This window comes from Sander vitreus, chromosome 1, assembly GCF_031162955.1.
Source record: "Sander vitreus isolate 19-12246 chromosome 1, sanVit1, whole genome shotgun sequence".
NCBI lineage: Eukaryota > Metazoa > Chordata > Actinopteri > Perciformes > Percidae > Sander > Sander vitreus.
The window spans coordinates 21220167-21235218 of record NC_135855.1 but is presented as its reverse complement, the minus strand read 5'-3'; the positions used below and the strand labels follow the sequence as shown (position 1 = coordinate 21235218).

The window sequence follows — 15052 nt, the reverse complement described above, 5'->3', positions numbered from 1 at the left end:
AGTTTAACTCAATCATGTTACCAAACGTGTCAGAGCTGCACAGTGAGTGACAGAAAGAAAATGAAAGGAGTAGAAGAGCATTTCACACACAGCACATTTAAACGAAGCAACCAGCTAAACGGGATCAAATGTTACACGGTCAAACAAACAATGCTCATGAGCCACTCACTTGATGAAGTAGCTGGCTCCTTCGTCCGTGAAGCCCTCTTCCCATCCTCTTGGCAAATCTATAACACGAACAAAATCACATTGAACGACCCGCCACAGACAGAAAACACATTGCAGCAAAAGAATGTCCCCTTGGTATCCAACAAATCAGATAGTTCGTCGCGTACCTGACCGTATCATGTGTCCGGAGTTAACAGGTTCACCAGTGCGTGGATGTAGCCAAGTAGTGCTATGACTTTTATCACTGCAAGAAAGACACCTGTTACTGAGCGATTATAAAACAACAAAAACCCTTAATAATGACTCATAAAGTAGGCTATTAAGCGTTGAATAGTTAAACCCGCTCACTTAATAAAAAAGACCCGGCCGTCTCTACAAACCCCATATGACCAGTGGTCAGGTAGGGTGTCCCGTCCGAGAGGTGCCGCCATGATCTCTCGTCTCTGGCTCAGCTTGTCCCCCCTCTCCCTCTCTCCGCAGACTTTTCCAGGGAGCCCGGATAAACCCACCGCTAGGGCTGCATAGCATCGTTTTTAAAGGGGAAGAATACCAAATTCGTCAACAGACCACTTCCACGACTATGTTTTTATGTATTATTTGAGCTGACGAAATAGGCTAACCGGTTCTCACAAGTAACAGTCCGGTAGATGGTTAAAACAAAGCTTGAAGCCCACTGCAGAGGAAAGTTGGGTGTAGCCCCCAGAGTGTAGAAGTGCACTTCAGGACAATGTCACAAATTGTCACATACATAAAACAAACATCAAGAAGACATGTAGCAATCCTTAAACTAATTAAAGTAGCAAAAATGTTAAGTCATTTATACGGGATATTAATGGATTACAGAAATACCTCACACAAAATAAATCAATAGCCTATGCTTAATTTCCTTTCTATAGGCTACTACAGTAGGCCTATGTGAAAATGTGGGTGAGGGAGAGATAAGAGAAATACGGATAAAACAAGCATCCTCACAGAAATATGTATCACAGGCTTATTATAAGAGACAGGTGGCAGCCATGTCTGAGGAGACTAGGAGATTACAGAAAGAGTAGGCTATGATTGATGTGTTGATTTTAGTTTCTTCTTTTAAGCATATTTATTAAAAGTTGGATCAAAACTAAGTCAATACATGTAGACACTTCAAAAAAGTTATATGTTGTTTCAGACATCTTGCCTTTGCAATAACCCCCTAAATATCCTTATATGATTTTTTTTTTACCCTATGTGCCCTTATGTACTGTAGTAGGCCATACTGCATGAAAAACACAAAACCACAGTTAGGACCCATAGTAAGAGACTAAGACAAACTCTGTGTAAGGGGGGGGCTTGGCATACAATTTTCAATTATGTGTATTACCTTGAGACAGAAATAAAAAGCATTTGAGTGCTACAAGGTCTCTCTGTGTGTGTGTGTGTGTGTGTGTGTGTGTGTGTGTGTGTGTGTGTGTGTGTGTGTGTGCGTGCACGTGCGTGTGTGTTCAGAGCGGAGAATGCCTGAATGCGTTAATGAATGTATGTACATGCATGGAAGCTTTAGATGAAGTTTGTCAACCTCACATCACCTTCACTGCAGTCACGCTGTGAGGACAGAGCGCCTTCCTGACCATGACACATTACAGTAATGCTTACACTGCATCAAACAGACCTGCCTAATTTACCAATGCTGCCCATAAATTTCACTTGGCCTATGTGAGGGCAGGCAATGTTCAAAGGCACAGTAGTGTTGGCACAGGAGTTATTTTGCTGAGCATCAAACACCAAGAGACAAGAAGCAAGGTTTCACTTCATCATGCCATGCTCTCTCTTATATAACTGCATTATCATTAATATGATCCTCTCTAGGTAACATTATTCTCTTTATTATGTTTAACTGGGGAAGAGCCACATCTCAATAAACTTTTCAAACAAGCATAGAAAGACAAGCAGAAATACCTTCCCCTTGTGTTTCCTGTGAGGTGTAGATCACCACATCAGTGAGCAGAGAGCATCTGTCAACATTATAAATATTTGATCTGTGATTCCCTTTTGGGATTGCTTTGTTGAAAAATGTTCCAGTGGTTTAAGGCACTGTTCTTCAAAGATATTAAGAGATAAAACATTTCCTCTAAAAGAAACCATTATAGAGCATCTGCTGTGCATAAACCAATTCACTGTAAACCTTCTAGTCTTATCTGCTTGACAGAGAGGTCTAAGAACAAAATGATTTTCCCTGCTATAACATGTTTCTAACCTTACATATGGGATCTCTGTTCATGTAGGACACATAATAAGAAATGAATCATCAAGTAAATGAGATCTAGAGACAGGAGGTAAATTAAATGAAAAAACGGAATATATAAGAGTAGAAACATAACAAATGCAGATGCTTATATATGAGGCACGAGGGGACACAGAATGGCTTCATGAGCTTCAACATAATATGTATCATGCTTTGGCCTTTACAATCACCAGATCAAATCCCAATTGAAAACCGAAGGGAGACGTGTTAGACAGTGCCCTCCATCATCAGCAGTCTACGCCAAGGAGCATTAAATCTGTTTTGGCAGATAGGAGTGGCTCAACACTATACTAAGACACCTGTAATGTATGATGTATGTATGGTTTTTCCTTTAATTTCACATAACGTGTACTGTGTTCTGTACTAACACATTCTCACTCCCAATTTGTCAAATACAGCAGGAACAAATCAAATGTGTGAATCATAAAAGGCTTTATTACATTTGTCACTAAACAGCACCACCCAATTACAAGAGATCTGAAGAAGAAACTGTGCTGCATTTTGGGGAATCAGTGTTCTGCATTGTAAGGTCAAGCAGAGACCGGCTGAGATCTGCTACAAGCATGAATACTGGCTGAAGTAATCAATAATACCACTGTATTATTGATATTGCTGAACTTAAATTTGATGCAATTTGGTGTGCAATTAACTTGTTGTGTGTTCCTCAACCAGTCTGCAAAATGAAGCACTGGGTTGCTGGAACATGATACATACTGCTGAGTAATCAATCAGTAGCTACACAATTAATTGCTATGATTTATCATCATCCCTACCACACAAACACACACACACACACACACACACACACACACACATACACACACACACACACACACTTATACATACTAATTAATACACAAATACACACATAGTTGATGCGCAGTCCAGTGCAGCTCTGCAGTATGGACTCTGCTGCTGCTGATTCCTGCCTCTCTGCTGCCAGAGGCTCACAATGCAGCAAGGTGACTCAATGATATTGTCTTCTCCTCAGAGAGCCTCCTCCCACTGAATCACAGCTTACTAAAGGTGCTGAGCAGAAAATTTAATAAAGATGCTCTTGTTCTTTTCTGACTCTTCAGCTCAGAACAGTTTGGGTCCTAATCTGGCAGATGCCCACATCACAACATCTTTTGAGAAATACAGTTTTTCAAGTTATCCCTTAATCTCAGCAGGAAAAGGTATATAAATGAGTGTGTGCAGGTGACTCAAAGTGTCTGAATTATTAACAACACACTGTGTAGGGTAATATTTATATAGTATGTGGCACATTTTTAATCATTATATAGTTGTTGATTAAAAAGAAGTGCTGATCTTCCCCATCTGCTCTAGCTTTCATTTACTGTCTATGTTAGTTATAATCTAAGACAATGATTAATTGCCTTCCTGCTCATTGAACTATTACACTGACATCTACAGGGCAGGGATGTTATATTTAGTCATAAGCCAACCGATCCAGATAAAAATTAGATTCATTATCTTGCTGTACCTGCCAAGGCTCATAAATAGTCTTTTGGGTTTTTAATTCTAGCACTCATAGTTCCAGCAGGAAGCCAATGTTTTGACAGTTCCTGGGCAAAACATTTATCTTCTCTCTCCAAGCTGGTCCAAGAAGAGGGTAATCTGGAATTTGATTTGAACACAGTTTGAATATTTTTGTAATTTAGTGTTTATATGATAAATATCAATAAACAAAACAACTACTGCTGATGCAGGGGCTAACACAGACCATAGTTTAGTTGGTTTAAATCATGCATTCATTATCTCCTGTGGCTCCCAGCATATTTGACCAGTTAAGCTATCATGGATTTCCAGTTCTACATGACTACAAACTATAGTTCCGCAGCGTTGTGGAGGAAGGTCTGGCAAAGCGAGACTACTACAAACAGACTGGAATAATGAAACTCAGCCAATACAGCACAATAGCACCCTCTGTTGGAGACATGGGGGATTACATGTGTGTGTACTATAGTTCTGCACAGAAAATCGACGTTAAAGTAATCAAATCAAAGAATTTATAAATGGTAATTGACTGCTTTCAGATTACTTACGGTACTTATAATTTATTTAAGTGTTATCAGAAATCTCACTGAAGCGCTGGTTTCATCATCCTGCGCAGGCTGCAGAATGCATCAAGAGGAGTGTAACCATGTAAGTACAGCCACCAGGCAGGTTCCATGTAAGATGTCACCTTGGGCACAGGGAGCGAGGTGGGGGTGAGAGGTGCACTTGGACCCATTACTCACAGACTGCTGCTTTCAACTTTACTCAACTTTACTCAAGTACTGCATTAACGTAAGTGCAATTTTGAGGTACTGGCAAGTGGGCCTATTTCCATTTAATTTTATGTTACTTTGCACTTCCACTCCTCTACATTTATTTGACCGCTTTCGTAACAAACTAATCTGCAGATTAATATTTTACATACATACAAAACACATGACATGGAAATATAATGCATTGTTTAAACATTATTTAAAAGCTATAATTAGCTCCACATTTACCAGCTGCAACATCTAAATGCTGCAAAAACATTTATGCGTCAGTAACGATCCACTATTATAATGTACAATCATACAAACAGGGCAAATAATGCCTGAATAAAGCATACTTTTAGTTTTAGTACTTCAAGAACATTTTGTTGATTATATTTAGGCTATGTACTTCTACTTAAGTAATATTTCGAATGCAAGGTGTACTTACAGTAATGGAGTATTTTTACACTTTGGTATTACTATTTTCACTTCAGTAAAGTATTTGAATAGCCTACTTTTTCTACCACTTGTGCAGTGAAAAAATAGTAGCCTAATAGAATAAAAGAATAGTAGACATGTACTTCCTTTAGTTAAGACAATTTAATAGCATTTTTTTCACAAATGAAATAATAAATAGGACAGATATAGCCTAAATATTATTGTGCATTAGACATATAGGTTAAGAATAAACAAATACATCTCTAATTGATCAGAAAATTGATCAGAAAAAATACTATAAAACTGTACTCATTAAAATAGCCATAATGTATCGTTCAGCATCACTGGCTTTATCTTCCCTGCATCATGTGTGTTTCTTAATGACCTGGACTGGAAGAAAATCTGGTGCGCTTACCTTCTAAATATCTGGTTATAAGGTTATGGAAGTGAGTTTTAAAATGATTAATTGTTTTTATCCCTGCAAGGTATTTCTACAAAGATATAAAAAGGGCATTGATGTGGACTGCTCATTTTGTCAAATGCTTCCAGAAGATTTATGTCATCTGATTTGGTCTTTCTTCTCTTTTTTTGGGATGATGTCTGTATTTTTATATTGATTCTGAATTTTCCCATATAAAAATGGATTGTTTGGCTTTTTTTTTCTTATTATTCTTTTACCAAAGCAAATAATAGCCTACTATATCATCAACTTGATCTTATTACTTGCAAAATCTCATATTCATTCATCTTTTTCATTTTTGAATACTAAGTTAAACAATAATTACATGTATTCTAAAAACAGGAAAGCTTATATATATTTTTTCAATATTTCAGACTACAAATCTTATATGCATAGAATATTTCTCACATTGATACAAATTGAAAATTGAGCAGAATAGTCAGTATTACAGTGCAATATAAACAACGGTGCAGAAGATACAATGAAAGCCATACCAAAGAAAAAAATAAAATAAAAAATACAATGAAAATAGTAATTCTTTCATTTCTATCTTGGGTCAGATTTAATGAAAGGTATACTCATACACACTCATAAAGATGAAGAGGATTTTTAGATTTAATCAATTTCAGGAACGCTAATATAGCCAAGATATATTTACTCTGTTGCTATAACGTTTTTCTGAGCAGATTTATGATTTCTGTATGTGTTTGGCATACAGACATTTCTTGTTTATGTTTGTATGATATGCTTTTTCCATGCTGTTTGTTAATAATAATAATAATAATAATAATAATAATAATAATAATAATAATAATAATAATTTGTGTTTACTTCACTCTTCGAGATTGCTGTTTTTGATTCGATCGGAAACCAGAAGTAACCGCCCATCTGCTCTGTCGTCATCTCGCCACGTACAACCAATGCAACGCAACATGCTAGTCCGTTTGACGGAAAGCTGAACTGACCACTGCGGTTAACGCTACTACGCACACAACCTTAACTGCTGACAAGCGAGCTAGCTGCCGTGCCGACACAACCAGCTGAGAGGCAGCTACGGGAGGAAAACAGAGGAAATGAGGTCCAGGATTCATAATAAAGTCAGTATACAAGTGACGCATATGGTGCTCTTTAGAGACATTTTTAACATTACGTTTAGTTTAATGAACATGTAACGTTAACGTTAGCTGCGCTGCTCAGACCGACAGCATAACATTACGAGAATAGTTTAGGTGCTTGATTCTCATTAGCCAAATATGCTAGTGGCAGTGCTAAAGCTAACACCAACAGCTTCCTCTGGATATAGGTAGCTAGCCCATAATGTGCAACCTATGCAGGCTAGAGGAGCTGTTTTAATACGTGTAAATGAGGAAGCTGGCAACACAACGAACTGTGTATACTCATGGGCACATTAACTGTTTATCTTCACATACTGTATAATGTAAATAATACTGTAATATATAACGTTAAATGTTCTGACCTTAATTGTCCTCATTTCCAGATGTGTTGGAGCCGGGCCCTTCTCACCGGCTGGGTTCTGCTACTGGTCCAGCTGCTGTGTTTTGAGGCAGTGCCCATCAGTATGGATAAGACAAAAGTCCAAGAGCCAGAGAAAAAAATAGAAGAGCCTCCACCTAGTGTGGTAAGAAGACACAAAATACACATCTCTTTGTTTACATAGGTTAGACAATTCATCATAAAGCATAATTTCTGTTCTTTTGTGTTACAGTCGTGGTAGGTATCCCTACAATGATTCTGCAATTGTACATATTAGGAAATAGTTAATTCTGTCTGTCTACACAGCAACATTTTGGTCAGGCTTTGATTATCGATTAATTGTTCCACTTTTGTAAATCAAACACAAATCCCAAATCTTTGCACATTACAGCCTCTCAAATACTCTAGTTTACTCTGGCATTAATACTGCACGTGCACTTTTCAACTAACACACTTAATCATAGATCCCATTTTTCCGTATTATTAATTTTTAATAATATGCAGTCATGTCGCTGATATTATCAGATGCTGCATAGGCAGTAAACCAGAGAGAGATGGTAACAGTAGGGCTGTCAAAATAACGCGTTAATTTATCTGAGAAAAAATAACGCGTTAATGGCATTAATCCATTCCATATTGACGTTTGATTACAGACGAAAATCTGGTGCCACTGATATGTCTGATAACAGACGTTACAGGAAACACAAACCCCGCTGCATGTGACGCTAGTTAACACTATACTCAACAGCAGCTAACGTTAGCCTACCGCTAGCTAGTAGCTGGATTAAACACGGTTAAAATGCTGACAGCTAACGCTAAACGGTGTAAAGTTTGACTTTTACTGTAGAGGATTCAACACCGGTATGTAACAATCTGCAGCTGCCGTCGGAGAAACAACACAGACGGTGCGTTCAATGAAACTGGTAAACTACAGCCTCGTGGTGCATTTGAAGTTATTGTAAATGTCCTTTTCCTATCTGGTTGTTGTTTTTGTCGCTCAACAGCAATTTACTAGTGAAATAAGTTATTATTGTTATACATTATTATTAAATCATTTAATTTTGACCATATGGCCTTAGCAATAAACAAGCCGTTCTTTAATGTCACCAACTGTTGTTTAGTACCCTTTTTTTTTTTTTTTTTCTTTTTTTACTTTCTTAAAAAGTATCGGTTCAGGCACCGTTAATTATGTATGCGATTAATTTCGATTAATTAATCAGAGTATGTAATTAATTAGATTACATTTTTTAATCGATTGACAGCCGTAGGTAACAGCACCAGACTAATTTAAATGAGAGATTGCCTCGTGTCATTGTGCTACAATTAAATTACCTCAGTCAGACACTCCACTCAAAACTCATTATCATACAAATCCATTTCATCAGCTTCAGATGTTGTAGCTTTGTGAGAATGCATACAAATACAAACTTTTCATTGGAGAGTAAGTAAGTGGTCTTAAACCACAGAACAGCTGCAGCATATGGCAATTTGCAGAATGCAGTAATACAGTTTATAGACATTCATTGCAAAACCAGTCATCTCTATATCCATCTGGACAGAGGATCTATTATGTTGGTCAGCAAACGCATATCCCGTGAAAGCAAACTATTCATTCTTCAGTACATCAGACCTCTCAAAGAAGTGCTTATAATAAAACATAATAAACAAACAAAAAAGTGATTACTTGGTGTGTTATATGTATTATATTCATATTATTTTTTTTACAGTGACATTTGATTTGTTACATTTTATAGGACACTGGACTCCACTACGACCGCTATCTCAGGGAAGTCATAGATTTTCTTGAGAAAGATCAGCATTTCAGAGAAAAGCTCCACAATACAGACATGGAAGACATCAAGGTATCCTTCTTTGCTTTTGTTTAGTCTTATCAGCATGGCGGGAAGTTTCCACCAGGCCTGTGTGAACTACTAATAAATCATTACTCTCACTGGTAAATTATGGGCTTTCACTTGTCCAGGAATGTGACTAATCATCTGGAGCCATCATTTTTTGGATTGTTTGAGAAATCCTACCAATTTACCAATACTTTTTCTTCTTTTTTTTGGAATTTTGCTCCACTGCACCATTCATTTCAAGTTTACAGAATTAGTGAAAGGTTAAATGAATATATTTATTACATGAACTGCTACAACCCCACATGTTAAATAACACTAACTAACACTAACTTATTCATGTAAAATACAGCAAGGTAAGCTGGCCAAAGAGCTGGACTTTGTCAGCCATCATGTCCGAACCAAACTGGATGAGTTGAAGCGGCAGGAGGTAAACCGACTCCGAACTCTGATTAAGGCCAAGCAAGACCTTGAAGGAGGGAATGGTATGTGTGCAACAAAATGTATATTTCATTTTGATTTAAATTTAAAGAAAGATGCTACAACTTAAATTTGTACATTAGAGGTTAATATATTATAAGAAACATTGTATGTTATGTATCTGTATATGTTTTTATTTATGTCGATTTCTCCCTAATAGACATAGCCGTGGACCACCAGGCTCTGCTGAAACAGTTTGAGTATTTGAACCACATGAACCCACATACATTTGAAGTGGATGACCTGGATCGCCTCATCAAATCGGTAAGTCTCATTGCTACTTCATGCCATGAACAATGTTAAATGCCACTAATTTAAACTGCTATTGACCTTTTGTTAGTAAAGTAATTGGGCAGATCGAAAGTACACTATTAACAGAAATGTTGCACAGTAGAGTGCTGCAGTAGAGAAGTTAAAACAGGATCACACATAACTGCTTCATTTGTAAGCCACAGATAGCGGCTTGTGTGTTTTTAAAATGCACTACATACGTTTGAAGTCTTTACAAGTTGTTTTTCATACCTACCTATTAAAACAGCAGAAAATGAATGGGGCCTGGGAGGGGTAAAAGCACTTAGAAATCTCAGTAAACAGTACTATATGCTGAATGCATGCAGTTTAATGAAGTATGCCGTTTCGTTTCCAGATGGGCTAACATCAAAAAATGTAATTGCCCAATAACTATTAAGTAGTACATTGCACCATATTAACTTATTAATTTGAAACAAGGCGTATTTCCAACCTCCTTCATGTATCAAGGCCACTAAAGATCTGGAGAACTTTGACAAAGAGAGACACGAGGAGTTCAAGAAGTATGAAATGATGAAAGAGCACGACAGGCGGGAACACCTGAAAGCACTGGACGATGACGAAAGAAAAAAAGAGGAGGAGCACTATGAGGACATGAGGAAGAAGCATGCTGACCACCCCAAAGTCAACCACCCGGTAAGTCTGTTTCAGGTGCACACAGGTGACAACATGGCACACTGACATCATGTGTTTTGTTTCAGCCAATGTAGAGACACTCTTTCTGTCCCTTTTCATATTGCAATATGTAGTCCAGACTTCAAGAGTTGAGTTTCTGCTACTGTACAAGGGGGGGGTTGTGGGTTTTTATGGAGTGTATGTCCAGAATTATTATTATGCAAACTGTCTGCTAAAATGTTGAAATGCGTTATCTAGCCGTAATTCAAATGTGATTTTGCTTCCATGTTGCAGGGTAGCCAGAATCAACTGAAGGAGGTGTGGGAGGAAGCTGATGGCTTGGACCCTGAAGATTTTGACCCAAAGACCTTTTTCAACCTGCATGGTAAGACCTTTACCAACCTGCAACTGTGACAGACTGGAGGGATGGTGTCCATTTATTCAGTGCTACATAATCTGTATTGTATAATAGTAATTATAATATTACAGATAATGGTGTATTTGTTTACCACAGTCTTTTTCTGTCTTTATGATGCAGATACCAATGGAGATGGCTTTTTTGATGAACAGGAACTGGAGGCATTGTTCACCAAAGAGGTAAAGCCATGGCAACTGAAAATGTAAATGTAATGTTTCAGTGACTGGCCTTTGCACTGACTGTTGGTCTCTGTGATTTAAGCTGGAAAAAATTTATGACCCCACCAATGAAGAGGATGATATGGTGGAGATGGAGGAAGAGAGGCTACGTATGAGAGAGCATGTTATGAATGAGGTACAGTAAGTTGCACAGTTACAGTTTCATGAAACTGTTTTTTTTGCATAATATATATATAAATAATAGTATAGTATAAATAGATCCCTCCATTTAGCTATTGCTCCCGTCTTCCTCATAGGTGGATTCTAACAAAGACAGGCTGGTCTCCATGGATGAGTTCCTGGTTGCTACAAAGAAAAAGGAATTCTTGGAGCCAGATAGCTGGGAGGTGAGACGTTATATTTATCATGTCGACATTATTTAAGAGTAATGTAATCCCAAAGCCATTTTGCTAAAAGAAGTAGGACTGTAATAAATGGTGACACGTCCACCCTGTGCTCCTCAGACCCTGGAGCAGAACCAGGCTTACACAGATGAGGAGATGAGGGAGTTTGAGGAGCATCTTATTCAGCAGGAACAGGACCTCCACCAGAAGGCTGATGACATCCAGAAACAGAGAGACGAGCTGGAGAGACAGCAGGAGCAGCTTAATGCACAGAAAATAGAGCTGCAACAGGTAAGGAGTAGCTATAGATAAGACAAGATAGATAGGATAGATATTTATTGTCATTCAACTGTACATATGAACGAAATTCCGTTCCACTGGCTCATAAATACTTTATAAATACAATGCTAGTGTTATTTCAACAATTAAATATGACATTACAAAGAATAAAGGCGTTTTAAAGCAGCATTTATATTATTATTATTGCACATATTGAATGACAGCATATACAGTTGTTGCATGTTTTAGGAAAATAGATACTGTTATTGCACGTTTATAAAATAAGTCCACATGAGGCCCACTGCAGGGGATTATTAAGGGGGGTTATTTTGAGTTCAGGAGTCTGATGGCTTGTGGGAAGAAGCTGTTGCAGAATCTGGCCGTTCTGCACCGGATGCTGCGAAACCTCTTGCCAGAGCGTCTGTTATTTGAAATATTTTAGTTGCAGACGAGGTTTGCTACAGTAGCTTTATTCCAACAGTGGCAAACGGAAATGTAGTTCTGCAGAGGTTTCACCTGAACAAGACACAGAATCTGTGGGTGGAATCTCAGTGTGACAACAAAATGAATTTCCTTGAGCTACGATGATGTTTTATTTAAGCTATCAAATGAATGTGCCTATCAACATTACACACTGTGTGCACCCACCTAATATGTGAAAACCTTATGTAACCCATTACAGGCAGTTGAGCATATGGAAAGGCTGAAAACGCAGAAAGTAGAACCCCCTCCAGAGGTTCACGGTGAGTTTCAATCGCACCATTTTGACTTTTGATAGTTGTTTGGTGTTACTGCCTAATCTCTAGGAATGTAAAACTGTTACAGTTGAAGGAAACGCTATCCCAGAACAAGAGGCCCAACCACAAGGACATGAACCTGCACCCCAAGATCCTCAATATACACCTGAGGAACACTATGAACAACATCAAGACCTGGCCCAGCAGGGGCTCCCCCAGACACACCAGGATCTGCCACCAGGCCACCAAGAAGCTGCACAAGGCCAGCATCACCTGCCATAACAGTGCTGTCAGAAATTGAACCTCCACAGCCAGACTTTTGCAGCACCTCCACTCCAGCGCAAAAAGGAGCAGTTCCTCCTCAGTATTAGGCCTCTAACCAGCATGACTTAGGGATTTGGAGGGCATGTGAGATGGAGAGCAGCAGCACAAAAGGAATCCCTGCTGAATGATACCAATGTTTGATAATAACTGTAATCCTTGGATTACATAACGGAATTACAATAGTGAAATGACAACCAAGGACGTGCATCCTGAAATGAGCATACCTACATTTTCAAGAAGTGTTTGATTACATTAGAAATGATCAAGAATTTTTGGAAATACAATTATATAAAAATATAAACTTCTGCTGTTCAAAGTACAGAACCTCTACAACCTGATGGTTTGAGCTATCCTGTTGGATATGTACATTGCAGCCATTGAGGAAGATAAGGTGTAAAAGTAATTAAAATGTTATTTAAATTTAGATTTTCTGACTTGACTCTCACGATTAGATATTCCCCAAATGAGTTTACGTGCCATTTGTGGTGAAATGTGTTTCACTGGACTGTAACATTTTAGAAATTGAGTGCAAGAGCAATTTTTTAGATTGTCTTGTTGCATTGAGCAAAAGAGGCACTATAGCAATTTTAACCAGTATACAGCATTTGATGCCCTTTTTCACGCAAAAAGTAAAGGGTAAAGACTTCTTGATGCAGACACGTACAGTTTTATGTAATCATAATCTACAAGGTCCAGTCATCAATTTTCTCCACTTGCCGCTGTCACCAAATATTAGGGTGAGGTTTTTTTTTAGTTTTTTTAAAACCAGAAACACCCTCGTGAAGCCAGAATGCTGAGTCCTTATCCTTGTCAGGACTTATCAATACTTTTGCTACTTTCTAAATGTTGATTCTGGTTGCTTTCATAACCTGCCAGCTGTTTACCTACCTTAAAACAATCTTTTCATGTGTGTAGTCAAATTTTCTGAGAGAAAATGTGTGCTCCGCCTAAATACTTTAGGTACAGGATTTCAGGAACTTGCCATTTTTGGGCCACACTTCAGATGCTCTTCACAGACTTTGATCAAAATAAATAAAGGTGCTAGGTTCTTTAAATAAATGTGTGGAACATCTCTCCATTCACTAAGTATTTCCCTACTTTATTACAGCCCAAAGATCTGCAGATGCTTGTTTTGTATGGTGGACCACTGAAATAATAAGTTTGCTTTGGTACACGTAACAGTAGGATGGGCAGTAAAATGTTGGTCCATTGTTAATTTGACATGTTTATATGAGTTGATCATGATTTTTAATTTGTCTTAACAGTTTGCTGATTAAAAGGTGTAGACTTTCACTCACACACTTTCAGTCTTTCATCACAGTTTCATGCACCAAAGAATTTTGTTGAAGCAACTGCTGGATTTGGTAAATTGTTTAGTTAATTTAAAGATTTTATTAGAAAGGGCAAAGCTTTTAGTCGGTAAGAGCCAAGTCTGATATTACCACTGTCTTTTTATTGTCTGTTTAATATTCTGTTAATAGTCTGTTAAAGTCAAAGTGTGATATCATAAAAACCTCTGAATCTGTATTCAGCTCAGATAGGTGTTTATTACTTGGTCCTAATTTTAAAAAAAACTGGCATGGCCTTATCTTTACAGTCAAAGGGCATGGCATATTTTTCCTACAAATTACCAGTTTGATGCAATTGCTGTGCGATCCAGGTTGCTTTTTTTCCTATAATGTTGTGGTTTCTTCTAGCTGGCGGACTGTGGCCATGGCAAACCGGTGTTAACTTATTGCCACTTTTTAACCGAAGAAGGCTTCATTGACATAACATGTCTGCCTTATTGCGCTTTTACTTTAGACTAAATCTAGATATGGAATACATTTCTTTGTTTTTGTTTTCTGTGTGCCAAGTGTTCCTTTCACACAATACTGCATCATAATTTGCACAAAATGTACAGATTGTTTTCCGATTGGTTGCTGCTGGGTAAAAGTCATTTGACAACACTGTACTCCTCAGTTCAACATAATAAAAACAGTTATGACCTTTCAGTTCGTCCGACAGATTTTATCATTTAACGAATGAACGTAGTGTGACCGTAGTAAAGTGAATTATGATTTAATTCCAAGTGATGTTGGCTCTTACCAAGTTTATTCCTTATGTTTCGTTTTAAAAAGGCATGTACTAGTAATGTACCAATGTCTTGATTTGACTGTACATGCATGTAGTACAATCCATGTCACAACGGACTGCACCGTTTCCCTGGGATTGTCTTGTTTTTCTACAAAGGTTTACACCATCAAAGATGCTATAAATCGACACATAGTGCCTTTAATTACCTGAATGTTGACAGAAGACAGACTACTGGTACTGGTACTCCCATCTGTCATAGGTTTGAAGGGCTGAGTGACATGCAGGACCCATATCGCCAAACCACCA

The 15052-nt window shown here is 37.9% G+C and overlaps 1 protein-coding gene across 1 annotated transcript; it reads left to right on the top strand.

Annotated features, from left to right (window-relative positions):
* The first annotated feature begins 6529 nt into the window (after positions 1-6529).
* Positions 6530-14664, top strand: nucb2a (nucleobindin 2a). The gene is made up of 13 exons (XM_078247811.1): positions 6530-6693; positions 7095-7235; positions 8845-8952; positions 9299-9431; positions 9587-9690; positions 10186-10371; positions 10645-10735; positions 10889-10947; positions 11030-11122; positions 11244-11333; positions 11451-11621; positions 12292-12352; positions 12435-14664. Exons 1-13 carry the CDS (start codon positions 6670-6672, stop codon positions 12626-12628), a joined length of 1455 nt encoding a protein of 484 aa, XP_078103937.1. The 5' UTR covers positions 6530-6669; the 3' UTR covers positions 12629-14664.
* Positions 14665-15052: the final 388 nt, after the last annotated feature.

Bases quoted from the DNA above. Each gene is read 5' to 3' on its own strand.
- nucb2a (XM_078247811.1), top strand. From the start codon at position 6,670: ATGAGGTCCAGGATTCATAATAAA. The intron at 9,691-10,185 runs GTAAGTCTCATT...TCATGTATCAAG, and splicing joins TGGATCGCCTCATCAAATCG to GCCACTAAAGATCTGGAGAA. The intron at 11,334-11,450 runs GTGAGACGTTAT...TGTGCTCCTCAG, and splicing joins TGGAGCCAGATAGCTGGGAG to ACCCTGGAGCAGAACCAGGC.